The sequence below is a fragment of the Artemia sp. Qi Xiang Cuo genome, unplaced genomic scaffold (assembly GCF_049724085.1).
Source record: "Artemia sp. Qi Xiang Cuo unplaced genomic scaffold, ASM4972408v1 HiC_scaffold_22, whole genome shotgun sequence".
Lineage (NCBI taxonomy): Eukaryota > Metazoa > Arthropoda > Branchiopoda > Anostraca > Artemiidae > Artemia > Artemia sp. Qi Xiang Cuo.
This window is the reverse complement of record NW_028297431.1, coordinates 6,676,385-6,700,737: the sequence shown is the minus strand read 5'-3', so window position 1 is coordinate 6,700,737 and position 24,353 is coordinate 6,676,385. Positions and strand designations below refer to the sequence as shown.

Here is a 24,353-nt window from a genome sequence, read left to right as displayed (position 1 = left end):
CTCTTTCCTCAAAATCTCCATTTCTTTAATCAATTCTATTTTTTTTATTCTACATTCCTCATCAAAAAATTCTATATCCTTACAACCTACTTGATTACCAAGAAATAAAGCCACTATAATCAGAAATGTTTCCCCTGAACGGAATGCTGGAAATTTCTGTGTTTTTCCCCCGAACGGATACGTTTTGTGTGTTTTATTATCAGTTTTTTTTTTTCAGGAGTGATTGTATTTATCTAGTTGTCACTTTGAAAAAGATTTATTTTCGACAGTTATGAAGTATAAAAGTGTCAAATATACTGACCTTTGGTAGTCAAATTTAAATTAAAAATATTGAATTAAAAGTTCTTACTTGATTTTCTTAATCTTAGTTTTAATGTTTCACTTTGAACAAACTACTTTGATAATGCGTTACTTTTTATAAGTCTAAAGGCATTAAATATTTTGGTGTTTGATAACCAAAAGCAAAATCATGTTGATGCAAACCTAACTCTAAATGGAAATACTATGCTAGAAGATAATCATATTAATTACCTAGGTCTCATGCTTGACCAAAAACTTAATTTCCACCTCCACATTTCAAACACAATAAAAAAATGCTATAGAAAAACAAGTATACTAAAAAGAATTCTTTCCACCTCCTGGGGATGTAAGGAGAAAACCTTACTCCAGTTTTATAAATCATATATAAGACCCCATATGACTATGGGCTCATCATCTATGGTGCATGTGCAAAGACCGAGATGCAAAAAATTGCAACAATACAAAACAATATAATGTCTCATATTTGGTCTTAGGAAACCCACAAGCACCAAGTTTCTGCTTAGGGAGAGTGAATTAACAACAATAAGGGAGAGATGTAGCTTTCTCTTGATAAAACATTTTACAAAAATTGAATCAAATAGCTCACACACCCTACATAATTGGTTAAGAAATCTAGCCATGTATAGATGCATTACAGATGAGTATGCCAATATTCAGAAGAAGTTCCCTGTACCCGCAAAGTCTATTGCACCTACTTTCCTCTAATCCTCTCAATGGAAATGGTCAATCCCCATAATAGATGCTGATTTCTCAAAGTGGACTAAAGATTTAACCCCCATTGCTTTTGTCCACAAACAATTTGCTGAACTTAATACAATTACTTATAAAAACCATTTCCAAATATTTGTTGATGGGTCCAAAATGGGTCAATATATACCAAATCATATTATTGAGTTAGGACTAAAGTGAATACAACATTCAATGACTTTTTTTATGCTTATTACTAATATAATAAGCATTTCTAGCGGAAATGTATTTCAGCCCCCCCCCCCCCCCCTATGTATGCCAATTCAGGGTTAGGTTAGGTATAGCTTATATAGGGGGGGGCTGAAATTCATTTCCAATAGAAATGCTTATTATATTCATAATCAGCATAAAAAAGGCATCAAATGGTGTATTCACTTTATTTGAAACTTAATAATATGATTTGGTATATATTGACCCCAAAATGAATGAGAAGGTAGCAAGTGGTACCTTCCTTCCTCACCTGAAAATTGCAATGGGTGAGAGATTGTATAATAATGTATCTATAATGTCTGCAGAGTTAAATGCCATAATCATGGCATTAGAACACCTTATGGAAAATAAACCCTTGATTGCTAATTCAAATAATATTATAGTTTATTCTGACTCTTTATCAAGCCTTGAGTTGCTGTCTTCAGCTCCTCAGTATAGACCTTATTCGTTTTTCCGCCTGAATTGCAACGCTGCGCGAAAATCGGCCATATTGTTGGCAGGTTTGTTGTGCAAATATGGAACTTATCATGGAATTTCCTGAAATTCAGGAGACACTGGTGAGTTAATTTTGTTGATAATCTTGTTAATAGCAAGGCTGTACATCACCTGCATTCTGGATTGATTTTTCCTGAGCTTGGGTAGTAGGTTTAACTTGTACTAGGCTATATCTGTGCCCAGACAATCATGCACTCCAACTTGAAAATTACAAACATTTATTTAGGTGCCAAAAAAGGCAAAAAAGTTAACAAAAGGGACACAGAAAGATCCGCCATAGTCTCTACAATAATTTTAACATGTTTATGACCTGAGAACCTGGGTTGACTTTCCTGTTTTTTAGAAAAATTTGATCCTTACAAATTAAAATTGTGAATCAGTACCAAGAATACTAAGGTTAGATTCTGCAAAAAAGGTGAGGATCAGTTTAGTGCTAGGTGGTCAATGTCCTTTTAAGCCTTCATCTATTTCTATACATTTTCATAGAGTGTTCCGCATCTGAACAGAATTAAGGTGTGAATAGTTTGTTATATATTTCAAGTTTCGGACTATTGAAGTAACTCTGTGATATACGTAGCTATCCAGGTAGAATTTCAAGATAATTAAAAAAATAATAATCATTAATTAATAGTTTGCCGCAAAGGATCAAATTTTATAAATTTAGTTCAAGGATATTGTCAGTTTGTTTTCTTGCTTATTTGCTAGAAGATAAAATAATTGGATGGTCTGAAATTGTATTTTCTGGTGCAAAGTGCTGGAAAATTTTCAAACTTTCTACTAAAATGTGTATTTTTTTTCATTTGCATCTCAGATTTCTTTGTAGGAAAGCAAATAATTTTAAAATAAATATTATGCCCCCCTCGTTGTTGATGCCTCTGCCCCTGACTATGTCCCTGGGCCTTGCTATTACCAATAACTAGATTTTGAATATATGAATACAAAAAAATGATTTACTTATAGAATATAAGCTATTCGGAATTGATTTTGAAACTGAATTCAAATTACTTATTCAATAATTGAGTTTATTTTTTTTAATTAAGTCAATGTGAAATTAAATTTGATTAATCGATGACCAGAACTGATTTTTGTTCCATGAACATATTGGATCCAATGAAAAGTACAAGTGAGTTTTGCAGAGTGAGCACATATTAATGAAAAATTCAGTTATGTTTGTGTTGTAACTGAGAATTTATGAGTTGACCTAGCTGAGAAGGTTGCCTTTTGAGGTTTTGAGGAGCTCAGGATCCCTCTCCCTCAGTTTCTGTCCCTAGAACAGAATCAAATTATGTTTTTTGGAAACATTAATTAACTTTGGAGGGTTGCAGGGGACACCTTAGGTTACAACACATGTTTGTGTTGTAACTGAGAATTTATGAGTTGACCTAGCTGAGAAGGTTGCCTTTTGAGGTTTTGAGGAGCTCAGGATCCCTCTCCCTCAGTTTCTGTCCCTAGAACAGAATCAAAATATGTTTTTTGGAAACATTAATTAACTTTGGAGGGTTGCAGGGGACACCTTAGGCACCCCCACAACTCAGCGCCCAGGGCAGCTGCCCCCTTTGCCCCCCTAGGTCTGGCCCTGGTTTTGGTCAGCTATCAGTGAGATTTAAGTCCATTCCCAGCAATTCAGCACATGGTAATAGTCCTCTTCCTCTCCTGAAAATGGACCTTGATCCTAATCTGTTTTTCTCCTACTTTTCCTTCAGCAGCAGGATAGCTGCATTTTTTATAACTTTTCCTCAGGCTACACCAAACACAAGAGTATAAATTTGTATTTTTAGCACTCTGCCCTCCGGTGTCTGATCTCAGATCTCCAAAAAAAAGTTTACTGTATGTCTGTCACACAAAAGCATCCCAGAGTTCCTAAAAACATAATTTAATTTTTTGGCTTTTTTAGGGGGGTCAGGGGCCGGGCCCCCTTTAATTTTACACATATTTTAACTCACAGTCAAATTCAGTTTTTTTTTTATTTGTAGGGAGCTGGTGCCCCCCCCCCCCCCTCAACCACTGATTTAAAGCAGCCCATAGTAGTTTTACTCTTCCAACACACTCAGAACTTTATAAAGTCATTTCATATCCAAAAATCATACTCAAATCTCCTCAGTTTAACTGGTTAGGCCTAGGCCTATGTCTATTTGAAGAACAAATCAGTACAAAATTTGTCAACTATAATTTTCTCATATATTTTAGGGCCAGTGGTTCAGAGATCTTGATATTGTCCCACTTATCTCAGACAATCTTATTGAAGATTATTACAATGCTTCAAATTCATCCATACACCAACTCAAGAAAAGCTACAGCTATTTGTTAGAGCAATATATTGACCTGGAAACCGTGCATATTTTAGAAGTGGAAGGACTTTTCGGAAATAAAGGGCTAGTGATAAAAGGGAGTTGCTATCGCAGTTTTAAAAAGAGGGACAAGCCACATTCAATCAAAGTCTATCTTTCATGTGACAGTCAGATTATCAACAGTGCTTGTTCATGCGTTGCTGGAAGTGTTTTTTGCAATCACCTGGTGTCGCTCTTGAAAATTATCAGTTTGATGAAAAGTCTGAAGTACAAAGAAATCCCTGCCCCCCTGAGCTGCACCGAGATGCCTCAACAGTGGACTTACATGAGAAAGCGGGATCTTGAGCCACAAAAGGTGATGGACATTGACATTCGCCCAGTTCGGGAAGGAGGACTGTCAACTCCAAAGACAGTGCAGCTGTCTTTGGAGTTGATGATTGATGTATCAATCATCAGTAAAGATGATTGTCTCAGTCTGAGATTGCGAGTTGTGCAACTTAGTTCTTCCCTTAGCCCGGCTGTATCTGCATTTTCAGGTAGGACAGAGTTTCTGTTACATAATCTTTGTTTATTTTTGTTAATGTTTTTTTTATAAAGGGAAATTTGATTCACAAAATCAATTAAATTTTACTCTCAGAAATAAAAATTTATTTTCAAAAGTTATGCCTTCAAATGTAAGCTGTACCTGGACTTAGGATCATGAGATGGCTCTCATTTGTACAGTTCGATGATGAGAAAAACCCTTTTCTTTGTTTTTCTCTGCTCTTCCTTTGGGCAGCTTTCTGGGCTTTGAACTGGGGAATGCAGTAGCTAAACTGTTCCATGTGTGAAGCATGCTGTGAGTTGCTGTTTTGACTTGCATCTCAGAAGTTTTGCTTCAGGACTACCAGGACAAATGCCAAGTAATAAGACAACAGATAGCAAGTTCCAATAAAGCCAAAGAGGTTGACGTACAGGTTTACCTAAGGTTTTACATGGCTTACAGGGTTACAGCGGTCCGTAGCGTCTATTAGGGGGGGGGATCGGGGTGATCACTCTGCCTCTGAAATGTGGTAAAGTTTGTCATAAATGCCATAAAATTGGAAATTTTCCCAGTCCAAAGGGGGCAATAGCGTTCTTGTAATGCCTTAAATTGCTTAGTCCAGACTGTTCGAATACCCTGGAACTTATCATCAGTTGCGTAACTAAGGATGGGTTGTTAAATTGTACCAGAGGAATTTTTTTTTTATTAGTTTTGTAATAGAGACTTGAAAATGCATTTTTAACAGAAAAATTAAGCTTTTTGTCACTGACAGGACAATTCATTAGCAATCTTCACCATCCAATGGTCATCAAAATAGTATGGTTGGTACAGAAGATTAAGTCCTGTAGGCGGGAGGCATTAAGGAGCCAAAGAGTAATTACTTGTTCATCTAAAAAAAAAATGCACGCTTTAGTGGCAAATACAAAAATGTAGTGCTTCATGCCAGAAAATACTTTTCTATCCTTGACTATTCACCAACTTCATTATGAGCAGAAAAAAAAATAGAAAATGACATTTCTTACTAGACTTTTTCTTAAAACTTAGATTCTTCGCACAACACTAGTTTTAAGATAATTTAATCCTCTAAGATAGGTGTAAAAGAAGTAAATATATGGAATAGTACACTTTTTAGTTATACATGGTTCTAAAATTTCCGCTGCTTTGCGGCAGAAAGCACTGCTTTCAAACCATCTTCTTGCCCAAAATAGATATATTTACCCCTTCAAACCTAAAAATTTTCTGCACAGATTTGACTTAGTCCGCACATTTTCGTCGTCCCTTCCTAAGGTCCAAAGGAATTAGGATGTCCTTGCCTATAATTAAAATTGCTCGAGACAAGGAAGTACTTTTTACTTCTTCCCCCCCTCCTTTCATTGTAAATCCTGGATCTGTCACTCCAATTAATGCCATTTTTTGCTTTCTTGACTACTATATTATGTAGACTGACACCCCCCCCCCCAAACGAAATCCTGGCTACGCTGCTGGCTCTCTGATTTCCAGATTGATGCAAGCACTTTAAGTTTGAAGTCCAAGGCATGCTAAAACTTGTATTTTTGTGTTAAGTAGACCTTTAAAAAAGGATTTTCTTGCAGATCTTTTGAAAGACGGCATCGAAAGAGGAGAATATTCCCAGGCCAAGTTTGTTCAGAATAGATTATTGGAATGCCCAGTGCTGTCAACATTGACCAACCATTTACAAGTAGATGATCCTACTTGTAGTATTATAACCAATCTCAGTATTGTAACCAGTGCATTGTTCAAGGCTGCTAAGTTTCCTGATTTTCCTGTGTATGAGCGCACAGGTAGTTACATATCGACAAATCCTGATCCAAAACAGCAGAGAGTGATAGACTCCTTAAGAGTGTCAGCATCAGAAGCCAAAAAAATTGAAAAAAATTCTCGCAGACAGGCTGAAAGTGAAACGTTGTTCCGTGCGCGTAAGTTTCGACTTACCTCCAGCAAATTTGGTTCGGTGGTGAAAAGGGTCACTCCTTGGAGCAAAAAATCAGTTTTGTATTTGCAGATAGAAATTTGTATAGAAACCCAGCTGTAAAGTGGGGCAGGACGCATGAAGCAACTACTTTTCAAATTTACAAAAAACTATGAAAAAAAGAGGCAGGGATGTTGTGGTTATGGACTGTGGGAGTGTGATACCAGCTGAGTACTGGCTTGCTACGTCTCCTGATAGACGTGTGTTTGACCCATGCGAAAGAGACCCACATGGCATTATTGAAGTCAAGTGCCCATATAGTCTTTCTGACAAAACTGAGGAACAGTTTTTAGCTGAATGCCCATACCTCACATGCTTGAGAAAAGACCACCACTATTATTATCAGATCCAAGGGCAACTTGGCATTACTGGACTATCATGGTGTGGCTTTGTATTATGGACAAAAAATGTTATAATAATACAAAGGATACCTTTTGATAATGTTTTTTGGGAATATGAAGTCAAAACTCTGACTGATTTCTATTTCCAACATTATCTGGAATACTTGTCTGAGCTTCTGTAATTTGAGGTCTTTTGATTAATGTGATAAATCTTTTCGACGTATCCAGAAACCACAAAAGAGAACACCTCACAGGCACCAGTTATTGAAAAAAATTTCTTTGCGAAAACGTTTGAGTTGAGTTTTTTAACACTGATTGGTTGACGCTCAAGTTTCAGTAACAGTCCATGTTGCAGAAGCAACACTTCGGAAATTTCGAAGCAATGTATTTTGAGTTCCTTTGATTTTTGTGATTCAGAGTTCCTTTGATTTATGTGATTATGAGTTCCTGCGAATATAAGCACTCTTTTTGTAACCTATATATATATATATAAAAGACATAACTAAAACCTATCTTTCATCAAAAATTCGGCCACTAGTCAAACCTGTTTTCTTTAATTTGGCTGGGTACTTTATTTTCCATACAAATTGATAAATTATTCTTGTTATTTCCTTTAATGTTGTTTTATTTTGTAGAGAAACTGTTGCAGAATACCATATTATAGGGCATACAGAAATAATTACATACGGAGCCTTCTGGTGTATAGTTAGACTTCAGTTGTTTCCATAAGAAATTGCCTTTTTTACAATGCTTCTAATTTCATTCCAATTTAATTTCTACGTTTTCTTCCAACTGTTGTTGAAAACTGTTCCAAGTACTTTGGTTTCTTCTTTGGGTGGTACACCATGCACGACATCTCTATCCTCATCTCTGAGGCTTGAACTCTCAGATTTTGCTTTATTTATTTCTACCTTGAAAAACAAGGAGGCACACTTGTGCCTCTGAAGAGGAGACCCACCACAATGTTAAGCGATTTCCGGTCCTAGTGGTCGCAGAGAGACAGCTGTGATCGCATTTTTTAGCCCAAGCTCCAACTAATAAACGTGCAAAATTTCACCCCCCCCCCCGGGCTTTATCTTAATGGGTAAAAGTGGGCCGGAAGTTTCGACCCTCCGACCACAGCCCCCCTTTTAACGTTGTCCGATTGGGCTGAAATTTAGAGGTTAAGAATTCCTAGGGCCCGGGAGCTTATCCTCGAAATTTCAGCTCAATCCGATCACTCCGTGCCTGTTTTCCAAAAACCAAATATAGCCACTTAAAGTTCATTTCTCTTTTTTTTATCAGCCACGACTACAGGCCACAGTTGGCAACGGATCCGGGTGAATGAGGACTCATTTGAAGCGGAATTCGACCTGTTAGGGCCTTTTGATATTTCCAGACCGAAAGAAGTATTCCCCGAATTAGAATTACGAAAAACCTCATTTTCCTAGCAGAGCCCATGTTAATTTTTCCCACCATAACCCCTCTTTAACGTTGTCCAATCGGGTTGAAATTTATAGGATAAGCTGTGCTGGGGCCTGGGAGCTTATCCTTAAAATTTCAGCTCAATCTGATCCTCCCTTCCCTATTTTTCAAAAACGAAATATCAAGTTTTGTGGGGATTTGCTTGCGTCAAAAATAGATACGAGAGACTAAAACGATATAACTAGTGTATCTGTGGTACAATGGTCGCTGTTCCTTACTGTCAGGCGGAAGATCCAGTTTGAATTCTCTGTGAGAAAAACTTTTTTATATACTGAATTTAAAGTTTAAAAAAGAAACTCAGTTTCTTTTTTAAATCCAATGCATTAAATCCTTCGGCTCAACAGGCGTCTCCAGAAGATTATCACAGTCGGCTTTCAGGTTACAGGTAAGTCTCCACTGCTTTGACAACATGCCGTATACCCACATGCTCAAAGAAAAGTTTAAAAAAGAAAATCTTACTGTGCATTTGATTTGAGTATTCAGGAATTAAAAGCCTTAACACAATAATATTAAAAAGCGGGGGGTTTGGGTGGGGGCAGCCCCCCCCATCTTTATAACCAGAAAAGATCAGCTAACAGTTATTAAAGCAATAATAAGTAATAAACCGTACAAAAACGTGCAGAAATTACTTGAAAAAAAAACTACGTTTTCTAAAGAGTTAAAGAGGCTGAGTCACAAGTTCGAACCTTAAACCGTGCAGGGATTAGGACGTGTAGTGGGGGGGCTGCCACCCCCCAAACCCTCGCGTCCATATATGACCGGAACTGGGCTCTCCACAATGCATCGCAATTTAAGCAAAAGTTTTTTTTGTGTAAAAAATTGTTGAGATTTTGTCAAAATTTAGCGGAAAGATCGAGGCTTTGAGGCGAGCACAGCCCCTTTCATATACGGAAGTGAGTTCCATATATGGAAGTGAGTTCCATATATGGAAATGAGTTCTCAGTGTTGAAATGTCTAGAACATACTCTAGTGTAGGCATCCGAGATTTGGAACAAGGGACCTTCATCTCTTTGAATCTTCACAAGCCACTCCTTTCTCAGATCCTTATCACTTGGAAGCTTGTGAAAGGAAACCTGAAATATAATTCCACTATTAGAATGATAGTTGTAACAAGGGCTGATGAGCGGTCAGATTTTCGACAATCCTCAGGTCTCATCACTTCCCAAAATCTCTAAGGTAGACTTTGTGTCACTAATCAGTTAATTAAAAATAGAACTGCAAGCTTTAATCCTCTTTAGGGGGAGGAAAACTAGTTTTTGACCTGGAACATATTCCGCATTGAAGGGTAGGAAGTGATATTATATAAGGGGGGGACACGAAATGATCCAGCCAACTATCGGCCAATTTCTTTGTTGTCTGTGTTTAGCAAAATATTTGAGAAGGCGATGCTTTTTCGTCTTAATAATTTTCTTACTTCTAAAGATTTTTTTCTCAATTTTCAATTTGGTTTTTGAGCACATCATTCGACTAAGCATGCTTGTGCAGTTTTACTGAATTATCTTCACTCTGCCATAGATTCCCATTTGATTCCTGCTGCTTTGTTTCTGGATGTTCGTAAAGCCTTTGATTCTTTAACCCACAGTGTTCTTCTATTTAAACTTTCTCATTTTGGCGTAAGAGGTAGTGCGTTTTATTGGTTCAAGTTTTTCTTGTCTGTTAGAATAATTTCTGTTGATCCACTTTTTCGCTCACCATCAAGTGTTGACAAGGGGGTCCCTCAAGGGTCAGTTTTAGGGCCGGCACTGTTTTTAATTTATATAAATGACCTAGTTTTTGCAGTTAGAAATAAAAATCCTCTTTATTGCTGTCGTCTATGTCATCCAACAGTCTCCCTTACTCACAATTATAGTTTGTATACCTCGGATTCTCTTGTTACTTTTGCTGATGATACCACCCTTATTACTTCTGGGAGAACTGAGGATGAGGTTCGTACAAAGTTAGTGGACCTCTTTGAGAGAGTTTCAATTTGGTTTGATGCTAACTCTCTTGCCTTAAATGTTTCTAAAACTAGTTTTTTAGTTTTTTCTCGTATATCCCAGACTTTTCCTCAATTACCTAAAATTGATATATCCAAAGGCTTTATTAGTAGACCAAAGGATGGTCATGTACGTTTCCTAGGTATCCTCCTAGATGAAAATTTATCTTTTAAACACCATATTGATTTGATTAAAATGAATGTATGCAGAAACCTAGGTATTCTAAGAAAACTAAAACATATCTTTCCAGGGCCAATTCTAAGAATCCTATTTCATAGCTTAATTCATTCTTATGTTTCCTATTTTTCAGTCATATGGATGTCTACTTTCCCTTCTTTTTTCAGACCGCTTTCGAATACTTATGATAAATCTATAAATATTATCCAGGATGTAAATCGTTCGGCAACTAAGCCGTTACTTGATATTAAAAAACTATATTCTTTCCTGTGCGTCTTTCGCTTTTCTTCAAATCCATGGTGATATTCCTAGATCCCTTAGATTTACGTCTTCTTTTGTATCTGATCGGTCAAATTATCAACTCCGTAGTTCTCTAAATATCCAAATTCCCCATACACCAACAATAAGATCCGATTTTAATCCTCTTGTTGCGTGTCATTTGACATGGAACACCCTTCCCGATTCGGTTCGAGAATGCCACTCGTTTGGCACCTTCAAAAGACTAGTAAAAAAATATTTGTTTTCATGTTATTAATTTTCCTTACTTTTGCCTGATGCCAATAGTTTTTTTCATTTAATTCTTTTTTTTTTCTCGTTTTATTAAGCAAATGCTTTACATGTTAAAAGTTCAAATTCTTATGTTTATATGTTTAAGTATTAATGTTATGTTTTTATTGTTTAAATCTTAAGTGTTTAAATGTTTAATGTTTATTTGATCTTTTCATAATCCCCCTCCTACAGGCCATGGAGCCTTTGTGGGGATTTGTAGATTGTTATGTAATTATTTTACTGGTATATGGAAAATAAATCTATCTATCTATCTATCTATCTATAGCCCCTAAGGATTGTGAAAACTCTGACTGGATCATTGACTCTTGATTGTAGTAGTGTTCTTGCTCTGCTCACCGACAGCGCAAGTTCAGTGACATCCAAAAGGGTGAAGGGTAATAAGTATGGATACCTCTGGGTTTTTAAGAAAAATAATTTTTTTTATTCCGTTGAAAGGGGATTTCTATGACAGGGATTTGAAGCCTTCAGTAACCTATCACTGGGTAACTTTACAACCCTTATCCAAAATTTTGTCATTTGGACTGTCCTATAACTTTTAAGAGAACACAGTCCAAGGTCTCCCTTAAGAAACTGGGTATTGGTCATTTTTATGCACCCTGTACAATCTCTTAAAAAAACCTCGCTGAATGCTTTGTAACGGGGCTGATTTATCATGTCTTCATATCTTGGCACTGTAAAGTATAATTAGCATAATCTTAGATAAAAAAAAACCATCTTCTGAAAACGAATTCTTCATTCAACTAATTTTATTCCTGAGTAGTAAAAATGTTGCAGCTCTTCTCCTATTTAACACTTTGATAATATGAGAACTCCATCCACCATTACTTTGGAAGATAAAACCAAGATACAAGATAAACAAAGTCAAATTTGTAGGGATTTCAAACTACTGTAAATAGGTGAATGCAGTGGCGTAACTAGGTGGGGGGGGGGGGGGCAAGAAGGGGCAAATACCCCCCAAAGGAAATTAGTCGGCACATTGCACCTGAGGATTTTTTTTTTTTTTTGTAATAAAGAGACTTTTAAGCTTTGTGGCACTGACAGGACAATTCATTAGCAATCTTTGCCATCCAGTGGTCGTCAAAATAGTATGATCAACACCAAAGAATATAATCTCAATAAAGCACAGGAGGTTGGGTGGGTAGATGAGAAAAGCTTCATAAAATTAGAAAATTACAGCACAGCCAATTCAAGAAAATTTGGGAGGGGTACAAAAACTTCCCTTCGGTTTTCTATTTGATTTAGATACTAAAAACGTAATTTTTCAAAACCAATTCACATCTTTGCCCAAATTATTCAAAGAACGTGAAAGAACTTTTTTTGAAAAAATGGAGCAATTTTTAGAGCAATTTTTTAGAACAATTCACAGATCAAGATGGATCTTAATTTGCTCTGAAGTGTAAATTTAGGTAACTAATGTAGAGTAAAAGATACTTTCAAATTCTCCTCTTTTGATTTATAAGTCATATTGTAAGATAAAGGTAACACAACTTCATCAGAACCCATCAGCATTCAATTAGATAGATGAGTGAATCAAACACTCAATTGTGGTACTCTTTTATCTTACAATATCAACTGGGTAATTTAGAAAAAGTTGTAACTCCCTCACATCAATCAAATAATCCCCCTCCCACAACAAACCAAAATAGGGTACAAGCACCAGAAATGATAAATATGGCTGCAACTGGCACTATTCCTTTTTAAAATGAACAGAGGTGGATTGAAATGCTTAACCCCGATGCTTTTCAATTCTATTTCATAGAGAACAAATTTGCTTACTATGAAAGGAAGGTAGATTTCAAATATATCTAGCTAAGATACACAGTTGTTTAGTAGAAGAGCATGTATTGAAACGCCTGTAAATTGCACAGAGTGAAATGATAAAAAGGATAAAGCTTCAAAGTGAAGTTATTATCAAAGTAAAATAGAGATGTGAAGCAAAACAAGTAGCTCTGAATCACTCCATTCTGAAAATCGAAAAGTTAATTCATAATCAGGGGTGTTGTTTGGGGGGGGGGGGGGGTAGCAACCCCCCAAAAATGTGGCGAAAAAAATATTATATATCCCATGCCCCTTGACTATCTGGATATAGACCCCTCTTGTCCCCCCTCCCCAACAAAAATACTGGAGTTCATAATTGCTGTGAAAAGTAAACATTATTTGCTTTATGATACACGACATGAAATTGGTATTAGCATTGTTAATGCTTGACATTATAGGGAGGAGGCTAATCTACCATTGTTCCTTAAGGCTAAAGCTTCCATTCATTTTCAGGAACATTCAAGGGGAGAATTTATCTTTCAGTTTTCTTAAGAGGTTTTACACTGCTAACTGACAGAAATGTAAGTAAATTGTTTACACTTTTTGCTATCTTGAAAAGGGGTTAGGTTAGGAAAATGAAACTTTCAGTTATGAATCCAGGGCAAAAACCATACTTTGGAAAGGTATTACCAAGCTTCCACATTAACGATCTTATGATTTCTAAGTCTTAGGAATTTGTCTGCTTGACAACAAAACAACATTTTACCTCAGGGACAGGTAGACTAAAGTATGTCATAGGAAAGTATTTTGAAGTACCTGCCTCCACTCCTTCCCCCTCTAGAGAGCAGTGACCTTTGATGACCTTTCAAAATCTTTGTGATCGAACACTGAAACCATGCAAAACAGATCTTCTGATTTAATTAAGTAAATGAAAACTATTTTCACCTTCAGAACTTAGCTCAATCAAAATTCATGAGGTTTCAAAGATCTGCAAATATATCTCCTAAATTTAGAAAAAAAAACCATCGATATGGCTTAAAATTCTACTCAAATAATAAAAATTGCATTTTCAGAATTAAAACCACAGAAAAAGAAACAGAAATTAAGGTAATATGTTGTGTTGTCAAAATTACAATAGGCATAACCTACCAATCAGGCAAATTTCTAAGACTTGGAAATCAGAAAAGGGTTAAAATGGAAGATTAGTAATACCTTCTTAGATTGTGTTGTTGGTACTGTTTTCATTACTGAAGTTTTCATTTTCCTGAACCATGTACAATACAGAACCTCTCATTTATAAAATAATTATGATCTTTATTTTTCTTTTTGTTGAAAAATAGTGGATAGTGATTGAGGATGGCATGGGCCCCCTGACAACTCACAGACAATCAAATCCTTCCTTATCAAGTACAATAAACTTTAATGATTAGCCTACATTACTATAGTTTTTTCCCATAAATTGGACAAAATGAAATATAATTTAGCCCATGAATATGGCCTTTTTGCCCCCCCAATAAATTGCTGGAATAAAATTCTACTTTAGCTACTTTTGGCTATCTTGGAAAGGAGCTAGGTTTGGAAAATGAAATTCTGAAGGATGGATCTACAGGCTGAAGTAAGTCCCAGGATGGTATTTTGGAGTACCTACCTTTACTCCTTCTCTCTCTAGAGGGTCGTGGAATTTGCCTACATGACAGGTCTATACTTATTGAACTTTAGACAAGACAACATTTTACCTTAATTTTTAGTTATCAGTTTCTTTTTCTCTGGCTTTAGTTATTAAAATGCAATTTTTGTTATTTGATTATAATTTTAAGCCATGGTTTTTTTTTTCAAAATTTAGGAAATGTATTTACATAACTTTAACATCTTATAACTAGGGATTGAGAAAAGTTGCGAAGCTAAAAAAATCTTTGTTGTACTTCATTTAGGCAAAGAACTATTTTGCAAGGTTTCACTTTTATAACATTAATATTTTGAAAGGTCTTCAACGGTCAGGACCATCCGGAGGGGGGAGTGGAGGGAGGTAATTAATAAAACCATCCCAGGACACAATTAATACAGTAGAACCAACCCTGAAAGATTCTTTTTACTAACCTGACCCCTATCCAAGATAGCCAAAAGTAGCTAAAGTAGAATTTTACCAAAAAGACAGATGGATCTACAGGCTAAGGTATGTCCTGGGATGGTATTTTGAATTACCTACCTCCACTCCTTCTCCTACTAAAGGGCCCTGAAATTTGCCTACATAACAGGTAGAACCTATTGAAATTTGACAAAACAAGTCTTTACCTTAATTTTCAGTTCTTGGTTTCTTTTTCTCTGGCTTTAGTTTTGAAAATGCAATCCCTGTTAATTGAGTAGAATTTTAAGCCATATCAATGGTTTTTTTTTAATATAGAAAATGTATTTGTGTATTTTTAAAACCTTAATACTTGGGATTGAGCACAGTTGTGAAGCTGAAAATTTTGTTGTTGTAATTCATTTAAGCAGAAGATCTATTTTGCAAGGTTTCACTAAAAATCAAAGGTCAGGGCCCTCTAGAGGGAGGAGTGGAGGTAGAAACTTCAAAACACCTTCCCAGGACATACTTTGGCCTGTAGACCCATCCCTGAAAGTTTCATTTTCCTAACCCGTCCCTTTTCCAAGATTGCCAAAAGTAGCTTAAGTAGAATTTTATCAAATGCTGGAGCTATGCTACTGATGGGAACAAGGTTAAAAAAAAGAAATTTATCAATTATTCCCCCTTTGTTACTGTTTCTAAATGTAAGAAAAAGTGCTATTACAACTAAATCCTAAAACATGTCAATACAACTGGAACTTTTAGATTCCTGAATTTTTCTTTCTCACCATGATAGTTGTCACCCAGACAATACCCCTCTAATTCTGATTGGGTAAATTTTTGACAGTTCATATCATTGACTTACATATAAACTAAACATACTACATGATGCCTTTTTTATGCTCTTTCCAAATATAACAATAATTTTTTTTATAAATAAATTTTACCCCCACCTCTATATATACTAATTCGGGGTATATATTTGCACAAGAGGGCAGTGGGGGTAAGGTTTATTTCTGATACAAATGAGAGGTAAGTTTGAACTTTACCCCCTCCTCTAATGTGCAAATGTATACCCTGAATTGGTATATATAGCCTAGGGATGGGGGTAAGATTCATTTTGACAAAAATGATCATTATATTTGTTAAGAGCATAAAAACTGCATCAAGTAGTATGTTTACTTTATTTGTAAGTCCATAAAATGACCTTCTGTAATTTTACCTCTGATTGTCTATCAGATATATTGTATACTTAGTAGGCCTGCAAAACGAAAAAAATAAGAAAATGCAAGTAGTACTTTGTAACGAGTAATACACTTAATTAAGTAAATTAAAAATTTTTTCTTCCGCTTTATATATTTCTTAAATAATATTTATTAAAAAATTCCTTTGAAGTTCTTATATAGTCCAGGACCATATTTGGAACCACTAGGAGAGGGTGCATTGCCTGCACAGCATAGGCCTAAACAAGCTGATCAGGCAATACCACAAAGATAGCCCTTTTAACTACTAGTATTACCAACCCACATGTTAAACACATTTAAAAAAATACTTATTCAATAACTTCTTTGAAACCCCTTAAAGCCTACAGAGATTTTTAAGGGTACAGCAAACCTGTATTAGAAAAGGGACAATAAAAAATGGCCTATATAGTTCAGGACCATATCTGAACCAGTAGGATGGAGGTGTATTGTCTGCATAGCAATATGCCTAAACAAACTTATCAGGCAATACCATGTAGATAGCCCTTTTAACCACTAGTATTACCAACCCAAAGTTAAATTACAGTCTAGGCTACTTTTTATGGTTCATTTGATTTATGTAAAAGTCAATCACGCTTTTTATAACCAATAACTCACCAAATATGCCACGAGGCTTTTAAGCTGAAAACATAATGTTAGGGCTAAATGCTAAAAGAAGCTGTTTTACTTACTCAGTCAGGTAGTTTAGGTCTTGGGATTTTTTTCAAAATTCTTTGCACAAGGGACCACAACAGTATGGTCCTCCCATTGATGAGACTCGAAAAAGACAACAAAAAGTAGACTTTTGTTGTTATTTTCTTCTTTATTCCTATAAGAGATGAGCGATTTTTGCCAACAACATGGCTGACACGAGTAGTTCTTTTTCTCTCCGAGGGTGGCGCTTCAAAAACAAATAAGGTCTATAAGCTGGATATTGACATCATTGTCTCAACTGAAAAGCCCGCCTGCTGTGAAATAGAAGAAGAAGTTTAACAGACTAGGCTATCAATATGGATCTTAAATCAAGTTCAAACCATCCAAGCACAATGTAATCCATTCAAGGCATATAATTAACATCACACTCATCCTGGTATAGTAAAAGAATAACAATTGAAACTTAATGGAGACCATTATTACCAGTTTTTAAAGTTGTTCATAAAAACAAGTTTTTAGTGCAGCTAGAACCAAATATGCTACACAGAATTGTTCCAATTGTTTTATAAATGTAAACAATATGGAATGAAAGTGAAGAACGATTTTTTGAATGTTTTCAAACAAAATCAAGAGAAAGATGTTGCTGATAGCGTTGTGACTCCACCGTTTTCGTAATCCTAACCTAATGTTCACACAGACAGGTGCGTTGCGGAAAACGCAATGCGGCGTGTATTCTGCACCACGGTGAAACCACAAACTTTGTTCAAGTCAAAACTCGCATTTCTTAGCTATATTATTATTGTCCGATATTCCAAATTCACCAGGATCTCTGCAGCTGGTTCCTTTTTCTGCATCTGAGACGCTAAATTTACTTTTTTTAGCAAGTTTGCCCTGCATGATACCTGTTAGAAGATTACACCTTCCCCATGACTGTGGCCGAGCTACAATTCATAGTCTAGATCTACAATGTTTTTTTAAAAAAAATTTAAAATAGGGCTGTTTTAGGGCTGTTTTAAAACATTTTTTCAAAAAACATTTCAGTTTTAATGATTGAATTTTAATGTAAGTTTCTTTTATATTGTTTTTTATTCTCTTCGTTTGTTTTGCTGACGACGGCCCTTGGATATTGAGTAAAAATATTCATTTAAAGTTGCGTTCCCCTGTCTTGTATAAAAAATTTCCCTGTTGTTTTACTTATTGTTTATAATCTAATGAGCCCCCTCCGAAGTTTATATGACCACGCATTCTATAAAAACCTTATACGTACTTAGGGGATAATTTACAACCGTTGCCCACAGAACTGTTTTTTTTATCCTCAAAAACATAATTTCCAGACCTTTCTGATACGCTGAACAGAATGGCTATCTCAAAATTTTGATTGTAATTATTTGGGCAAATGATGGGCATTGAGGGAGGGGGGGGGGCATTTGCCCTCTGATCACTTTCGACTAACAAGAAAAGCACTAGTCCTCTTAATTTTCTAATAATTGAGCCCTTTTTGAAGCTCCCACGACAAAACTTTCTGTAAAAAAACTTATATGCTCCAAGGGCATGACTTAGTACCCTTATCCTGAGGGTGTTGGGGGGGATTGTCATCCTGAAAGACATACTTTCCAGACCTTTCAACTACGTTGAACAAAATGGCCATATAAAAATGTTGATTGGAAATGTTTGGGGAAATGATGGGCATGGGGCGGGGGTGATTCTCCCTCCGATTGCTTTCGACTATTAAAAAGGACAATAGCCCTCTCAATTTCCAGTCCAATGACCCCTTTTTGAAGTTTTTACGACAATACTTTCTATAAAAACATTATACGCCCCCAGGGCATAACTTACAATCTTAGCCCTGAGGGCTATCGGGGGGAGGGGTTGTAATACTCAAAAACATAATTTCTGGAACCTTCAGCTACGTTCAACAAAATGGCTATGTCAAAACATTGATCAAAAGTGTTTGGGTTAAAGATGGGCGTGGGGGGCATTCACCCTCCGATCGCATTCGACTATTAATAAGTGCACTAGCCCTCCCAATTGAATGAGCCCTTTTTGAAGTTACTGCGACAACACATTCTATAAAAACTTTATAAGCCCCCCGGAAAAAACTTACAACCTTAGCACTGAGGGCTGTGGGGGGGTGTTTTTATACTGAAAAAAGTAATTTCCGGACCCTTCAACAACGTTCATTAAAATGGCTACATCAAAACGTTGATCGGAAGTGTTTTCGAAAATGAGAGGCATGGGAGGAGGGGGGCATTCACCCTGCAATCGCTTTTGACTATTAATAAGGGCACTAGCCCTCTTAATTCCCAATTGAATGAGCCCTTTTTGAAGTTTCTATGACGACGCTTTCTATAAAAACTTTATATGCCCTCAGGGCATAAATTACAATCTTTGCCCTGGGGCTGTGGGGGGTTTATCATCCTCAAAGACATAATTTCTGAACCTTTGAACTACTTTGAACAAAATGGCTATCTCAAAATTTAGATTGAATGTGTTCCGGAAAGTGGTGGGCGTGAAAGGGGGTTAATTGTCCTCCGATCAATTTCGACTATTAAAAAGGGCACTAGCCCTTTTAATTTCCGATCAAATGAGCCCTTTTTGAAGTTTCTACGACAAATCGTGTTATAAAAAAATTATATGCCCCCAGGGCATAACTTACAACCCTTGCCCTGAGGGTTGTGGGAGGGGAGGGGGGCTGGCATCCTCAAAGACCTACTTTCAGAACTTTAAACTACGCTGAACAAAATTGCTATCTCAAAATTTTGACTGGTTGTGTTTGTGGAAATAGTGGGCGTGAAAGAGGGGTTTGTGGCCTTTCAATCACATTTGACTATTCGAAAGAGCACTAGCTCTCTCAATTTCTTATTGAATAAGCCCTTTTTTGAATTTCTACAACACTACTTTCTGTAAAACCTTACATGCCCCAGGGCATAATTTACAACCCTTACCCTGAGGGCTGTGGAGTGGGGAATTTTCATCCTTAAAGACATAATTTCTTTAATTCTCAACTACGTTGAAAAAAATGGCTATCTCAAAATTTCCATTGGATGTGTTTGGCAAAATAATGGGCGTGAGAGGGGGGTTAGTTGCCCTCCAATCACTTTCTACTATTAAAAAGAGCATTAGCCCTTTCAATTTCCTATAAAATGAGCCCTTTTTGAAGTTCCTACAACAACACTGTCTATAAAAAACCTTATATGCCCCAAGGGCATAACTTACATCCCTTGCCCTGAGGGGTGTGGGGGGGCGATCATCCTCAAAGACCTAATTTCCAGAACTTTCAACTGCATTGAACAAAATGGATATCTCAAAATTTTGATTGCATGTGCTTGGGGAAATGGTGGTCGTGAGAGGGGGGGTAGTAGCCCTCCAATCACTTCCGACTATTAAAAAGGGCACTAGCCGATTCAATTTACATTTGAATGAGCTCTCTTTGAAGTTTCCACGACAACGGTTTCTATGAAAACCTTATATGCCCCTAGGCCATAACTTACAACCCTCTCCCTGAGGGCTGTGGGGCGTTTGTCATCCTCAGTGGCCTAATTTCCAGAACTTTCAACTACGTTGAACAAAATGGCCGAAATTTTGATTGGATATGTTTCGGGAAATGGTGGGCGTGAGAGGGGGATTAGTTGCCCTCCAATCACTTTTGGCTATTAAAAAGGGCACTAGCCCTTTGAATTTCCAACTGAATGGGCCCTTTTTGAAGTTTTTACGATAACACTTTCAATAAAAACCTTATATGCCCCCAGGTTATAAATTAAAACCCGTGCCCTGAGGACAGGGGGGGAGTGTCCTCCTCAAAGACACAATTCCTAGATCTTTCAAATACGTTGAACAAAATGGCTATTTCAAAATTTTGACTGGAATTTTTTGGGGAAATGGTGGGCGTGGAAGTCTTGTTAGTTGCTTCCAAACACTTTTGACTATTAAAAAAGGGTACAAGCCATGCCAATTTCCAATCGAATGAGCCCTTTTCGAAGTTTCCACGACGTCTTCTTCGATAAGAAGTGCCCTGGTCTAAAGAAAAAAAATAATAACAATACATTGTGCCAACATCGTTCTTTACTTAGGCAGCGCTATTGCGCTGCCTATGATTGTTGACTTTTTATTCTCATTCACTCAAATAATGAATTTTACATTATAATTAAATTTTACCTAAAATTCGATTATAACTGTTATTAAAGTTAATCGATTGTTTGGTTTTAACAAATTAGTACAAAATCTTACAAATTTCGGAAAAAAAACTGAATTTCAGGTTTTGGTTGCTCAAAACATGCTACTCAAAAATAATTTTATTGGGAGCTTCAGATTGTTGAGTACAAAATATGAAAGGTCCAATCATTTCATTATTTAAGAATTTTCTTTTGTCATTTCAAAATCATACTGATCATTTAAGGGTAAAATTCTTCGTAAAATGTTGCGTATGCACATCATTTTAATTTTTTGGTTTAATTTTTCATTTTAATAATAATTTAGTAATCTTTTATTGCTTCTAATTTCAGTTATTGCTAAACCATTTATCTCGATAAAATATTGAACGCATATAAAAGGATCACAGATATTTCAAAACACAGTAGTGAGAATACTCCGAAATATTTTCCATCGACCATTAAAGCTTGAAAATGCATCAGAAGCAGAGGCTTTATTTTGTTCTTAAACTTTTTAGATTCAAAACATATGAGAGAAGTTAATATTTCGATATAGTATTTTCATATACACAATCCTAGTAATAATTTTTCTATGAAAATCTTTATTGCAACTGCCTCCTTCTTTGGATTTTGTCTAAGACGTTCTATAGCATATCGAACTGTTTTTATTGGTTCTTATTATTCCTATGTTGGGGTAGCCTTCCATGACCTTCCTGCCCAGCATTTCTTTGTTTTTTACGGTATATTTGTTAACAATTTTTTTTGTGTGTTAATGTTATGATTCTTACGAGACGTATTGGTACATGTTCTGCAACTTTTATACCCATTTTTACGAATCCTATTCTCTGTTGGGAGTGTTACTGCTTTTTTGTAGCTTTAAGTGAATTTAACAGAACAGCTGAGTACAACAAGAAGACTAAGTATGAAACTTGGCTATTGGTATATTTTGTGGAGCATATAGATTGTCCAAATTGCCAAGGAGTGTTCTTCAAAAATGAAGTTGATCTTCTCAACAAGTCTTATGCAATAATCATAGGCAGCGCGCTAGCGCTGCCTGAGTAAAGAACGATGTGGGCACAATTTTTTTTCTTTTTTTTCTCCATACCCGGGAACTTCGTATAGAAGGAGCTGTCGTAGAAAGTCCGAAAAGGGTTCATTCAATTGCAAATTGGAGTGGCTAGTGCCCTTTTTAATTGTCGAAAGTGATTGGTGGGCAACCAGCCCCCCCCCCCCCCCACACGCCCATCATTCCCCCAAACACATCCAATCAAAATTTTAAGATAGCTATTTTGTTAAGCGTAGTTGATTTCCAGATAGAAAACATCTTTTTGAAGAGGACACTCCCCCACAACCCTTGGGGCAAGGGTTTTAAATTATGTCCTGGGGGCATATAAGGTTTTGTAAAAGGTGTTGTCGTAAAAACTTCAAAAAAGGCTCATTCGATTGGAAATTCAAAGGGCTAGTGCCCTTTTTAATAGTCGAAAGTGATTGGAGGGTGACCAGCCCCCCCCCCACCCATCATTCCCCCAAACACATCCAATCAAAATTTTGAGATACCCATTTTGTTCAGCGTAGTTGATTTTCAAATAGAAAATATCTTTTTGAGGAGGATACTCCTCCACAACCCTCGGGGCAAGGGTTTTAAGTTATGCCCTGGAGGCATTATGGTTTTTATAGAAGGGGTTGTCGTAGAAACTTCAAACAAAGGCTCATTTGATTGGAAATTGAAACAGCTAATGCTCGTTTTAATAGTCGAAAGTGATTGGAGGGCACCTATCCCCCCCCCCCCCGCGCCCATCATTCCTCCAAACACATCCAATCAAAATTTTGAGATAGCCATTTTGTTCAGCGTAGTTGATTTCCAGAGAGAAAATATATTTTTGAGGAGGACACTCCCACACAACCCTCGGGGCAAGGGTTTTAAGCTGTGGCCTGGGGGCATATAAGATTTTTATAGAAGGCGTTGTCATAGAAACTTCAAAAAAAGGCTTATTCGATTGAAAATTCAAAGGGCTAGTGCCCTTTTTAATAGTTGAAAGTGGTTGGACGGTAACTAACCACTTCTCACGCCTACCTTTCCCCCAAACACATCCAATCAAAATTTTGAGATAGCCAGTTTGTTCAACGCAGTTTTAAGTTCTGGAAATTAGGTCTTTAAGGATGACGACCCCCTCAGAGCTCTCAGGACAAGGAGTGTAAGTTATGCCCTGGGGGCATATACAGTATTTATAGAAAGCGTTATCGTAGTAACTTCAAAAAGGGCTCATTCGATTGGAAATTGCAATGACTTGTGCCCTTTTTAATAGTTCAAAGTAATTGGAAGGCAACTAAAACCCCTTCCACGCCCACCATTCCCCAAACACATCCAATCAAAATTTGGAAATAGACATTTTGTTTCACGCAGTTAAAGTTCAGGAAATTATACCTTTGAGCAGGACACTCCTCTCACAGTCTTCAGAGCAAGGGTTATAAGTTATACCCTGGGTGCATTTAAGTTTTTATTGAAATCTTTATCGTAGAAACTTGAAAAAGGGCTCATTCGATTGGAAATTCAAAGGTCTAGTGCCCTTTTTAATAGTCCAAAGTGATTTGAGGGCAACTAGCCCTCCTCTCTCGCCCACCTTTTCCTCAAACACATCCAATCAAAATTTTTTGATAGCCATTTTGTTCAGTGTTGTGGATTTCCAGATAGAAATAATGTTTTTGAGGAGGAAATTCCCCCACAGCCCTCAGGGCAAGGGTTATAAGGTATGCCCTGGGTGCATATAGGTTTTTTTCTGAACGCGTCGTCGTAGAAACTTCAAAAATGGCTCATTCGATCGGAAATTGAAGTGGCTAGTGCCCTTTTTAATAGCCGAAAGTGATGTAAAAGGGCTATTGCCGTTTTAATAGTCGAAAGTGATTGAAGGGCAACCAACCCCTTCTCACGCCCACCATTTCCGCAAACACATCCAATCAAAATTTTGATATATCCATTTTGTTCAACATATTTGAAACTTCTGGAAATTAGGTCTTTTAGGATGATAACCCCATCAGAGCTTTCAGTTGAAGCGTTGTAAGTTATGCCCTAGGGGCATATAAGGTTTATATGGAAAGTTGTTGTAGAAATTTCAAAAGGGGCTTATTTGATGGGAAATTGAAATTGCCCTTTTTAATAGTCGAAAGTGCGTGGAGAGTGATCAACCCCCCTCTTACTCCCTCCATTTCCCCAAACACATCCAATCAAAGTTTAGAGATAGCCATTTTGTTCAACGTAGTTTAAAGTTCTGGAAATTATGTATTAAAGGATAACAAACCCCTCAGAGTCCCCAGCGCGAAGGTTGTAAGTTATGCCCTGAAGGTATATAAGGTTTATAATGATAGAGTTGTCGTAAAAACTTCAAAAGCG

The 24,353-nt window shown here is 36.6% G+C and overlaps 2 protein-coding genes across 2 annotated transcripts; both read left to right on the top strand.

Annotated features, from left to right (window-relative positions):
- The first annotated feature begins 1,793 nt into the window (after positions 1 to 1,793).
- On the top strand, positions 1,794 to 6,637 carry LOC148939100 (uncharacterized). Its single transcript, XM_089107310.1, has 3 exons — positions 1,794 to 1,835; positions 3,961 to 4,597; positions 6,177 to 6,637. The coding sequence occupies exons 1-3, from the start codon at positions 1,794 to 1,796 to the stop codon at positions 6,635 to 6,637; spliced, it is 1,140 nt and encodes a 379-aa protein (XP_088963436.1).
- A 79-nt stretch (positions 6,638 to 6,716) lies between these two features.
- LOC148939099 (uncharacterized) lies at positions 6,717 to 7,097 on the top strand. The gene has a single exon (XM_089107309.1). It carries the CDS (start codon positions 6,717 to 6,719, stop codon positions 7,095 to 7,097), a length of 381 nt encoding a protein of 126 aa, XP_088963435.1.
- Positions 7,098 to 24,353: the final 17,256 nt, after the last annotated feature.

Excerpts from the sequence above, each read along its gene's own strand:
- LOC148939099 (XM_089107309.1), top strand. The coding sequence starts at position 6,717 with ATGGACTGTGGGAGTGTGATACCAGCTGAGTACTGGCTTGCTACGTCT.
- LOC148939100 (XM_089107310.1), top strand. The coding sequence starts at position 1,794 with ATGGAACTTATCATGGAATTTCCTGAAATTCAGGAGACACTG. Across the intron at positions 1,836-3,960 it reads CTGAAATTCAGGAGACACTG|GGCCAGTGGTTCAGAGATCT; the intron begins GTGAGTTAATTT and ends CATATATTTTAG. Across the intron at positions 4,598-6,176 it reads GGCTGTATCTGCATTTTCAG|ATCTTTTGAAAGACGGCATC; the intron begins GTAGGACAGAGT and ends ATTTTCTTGCAG.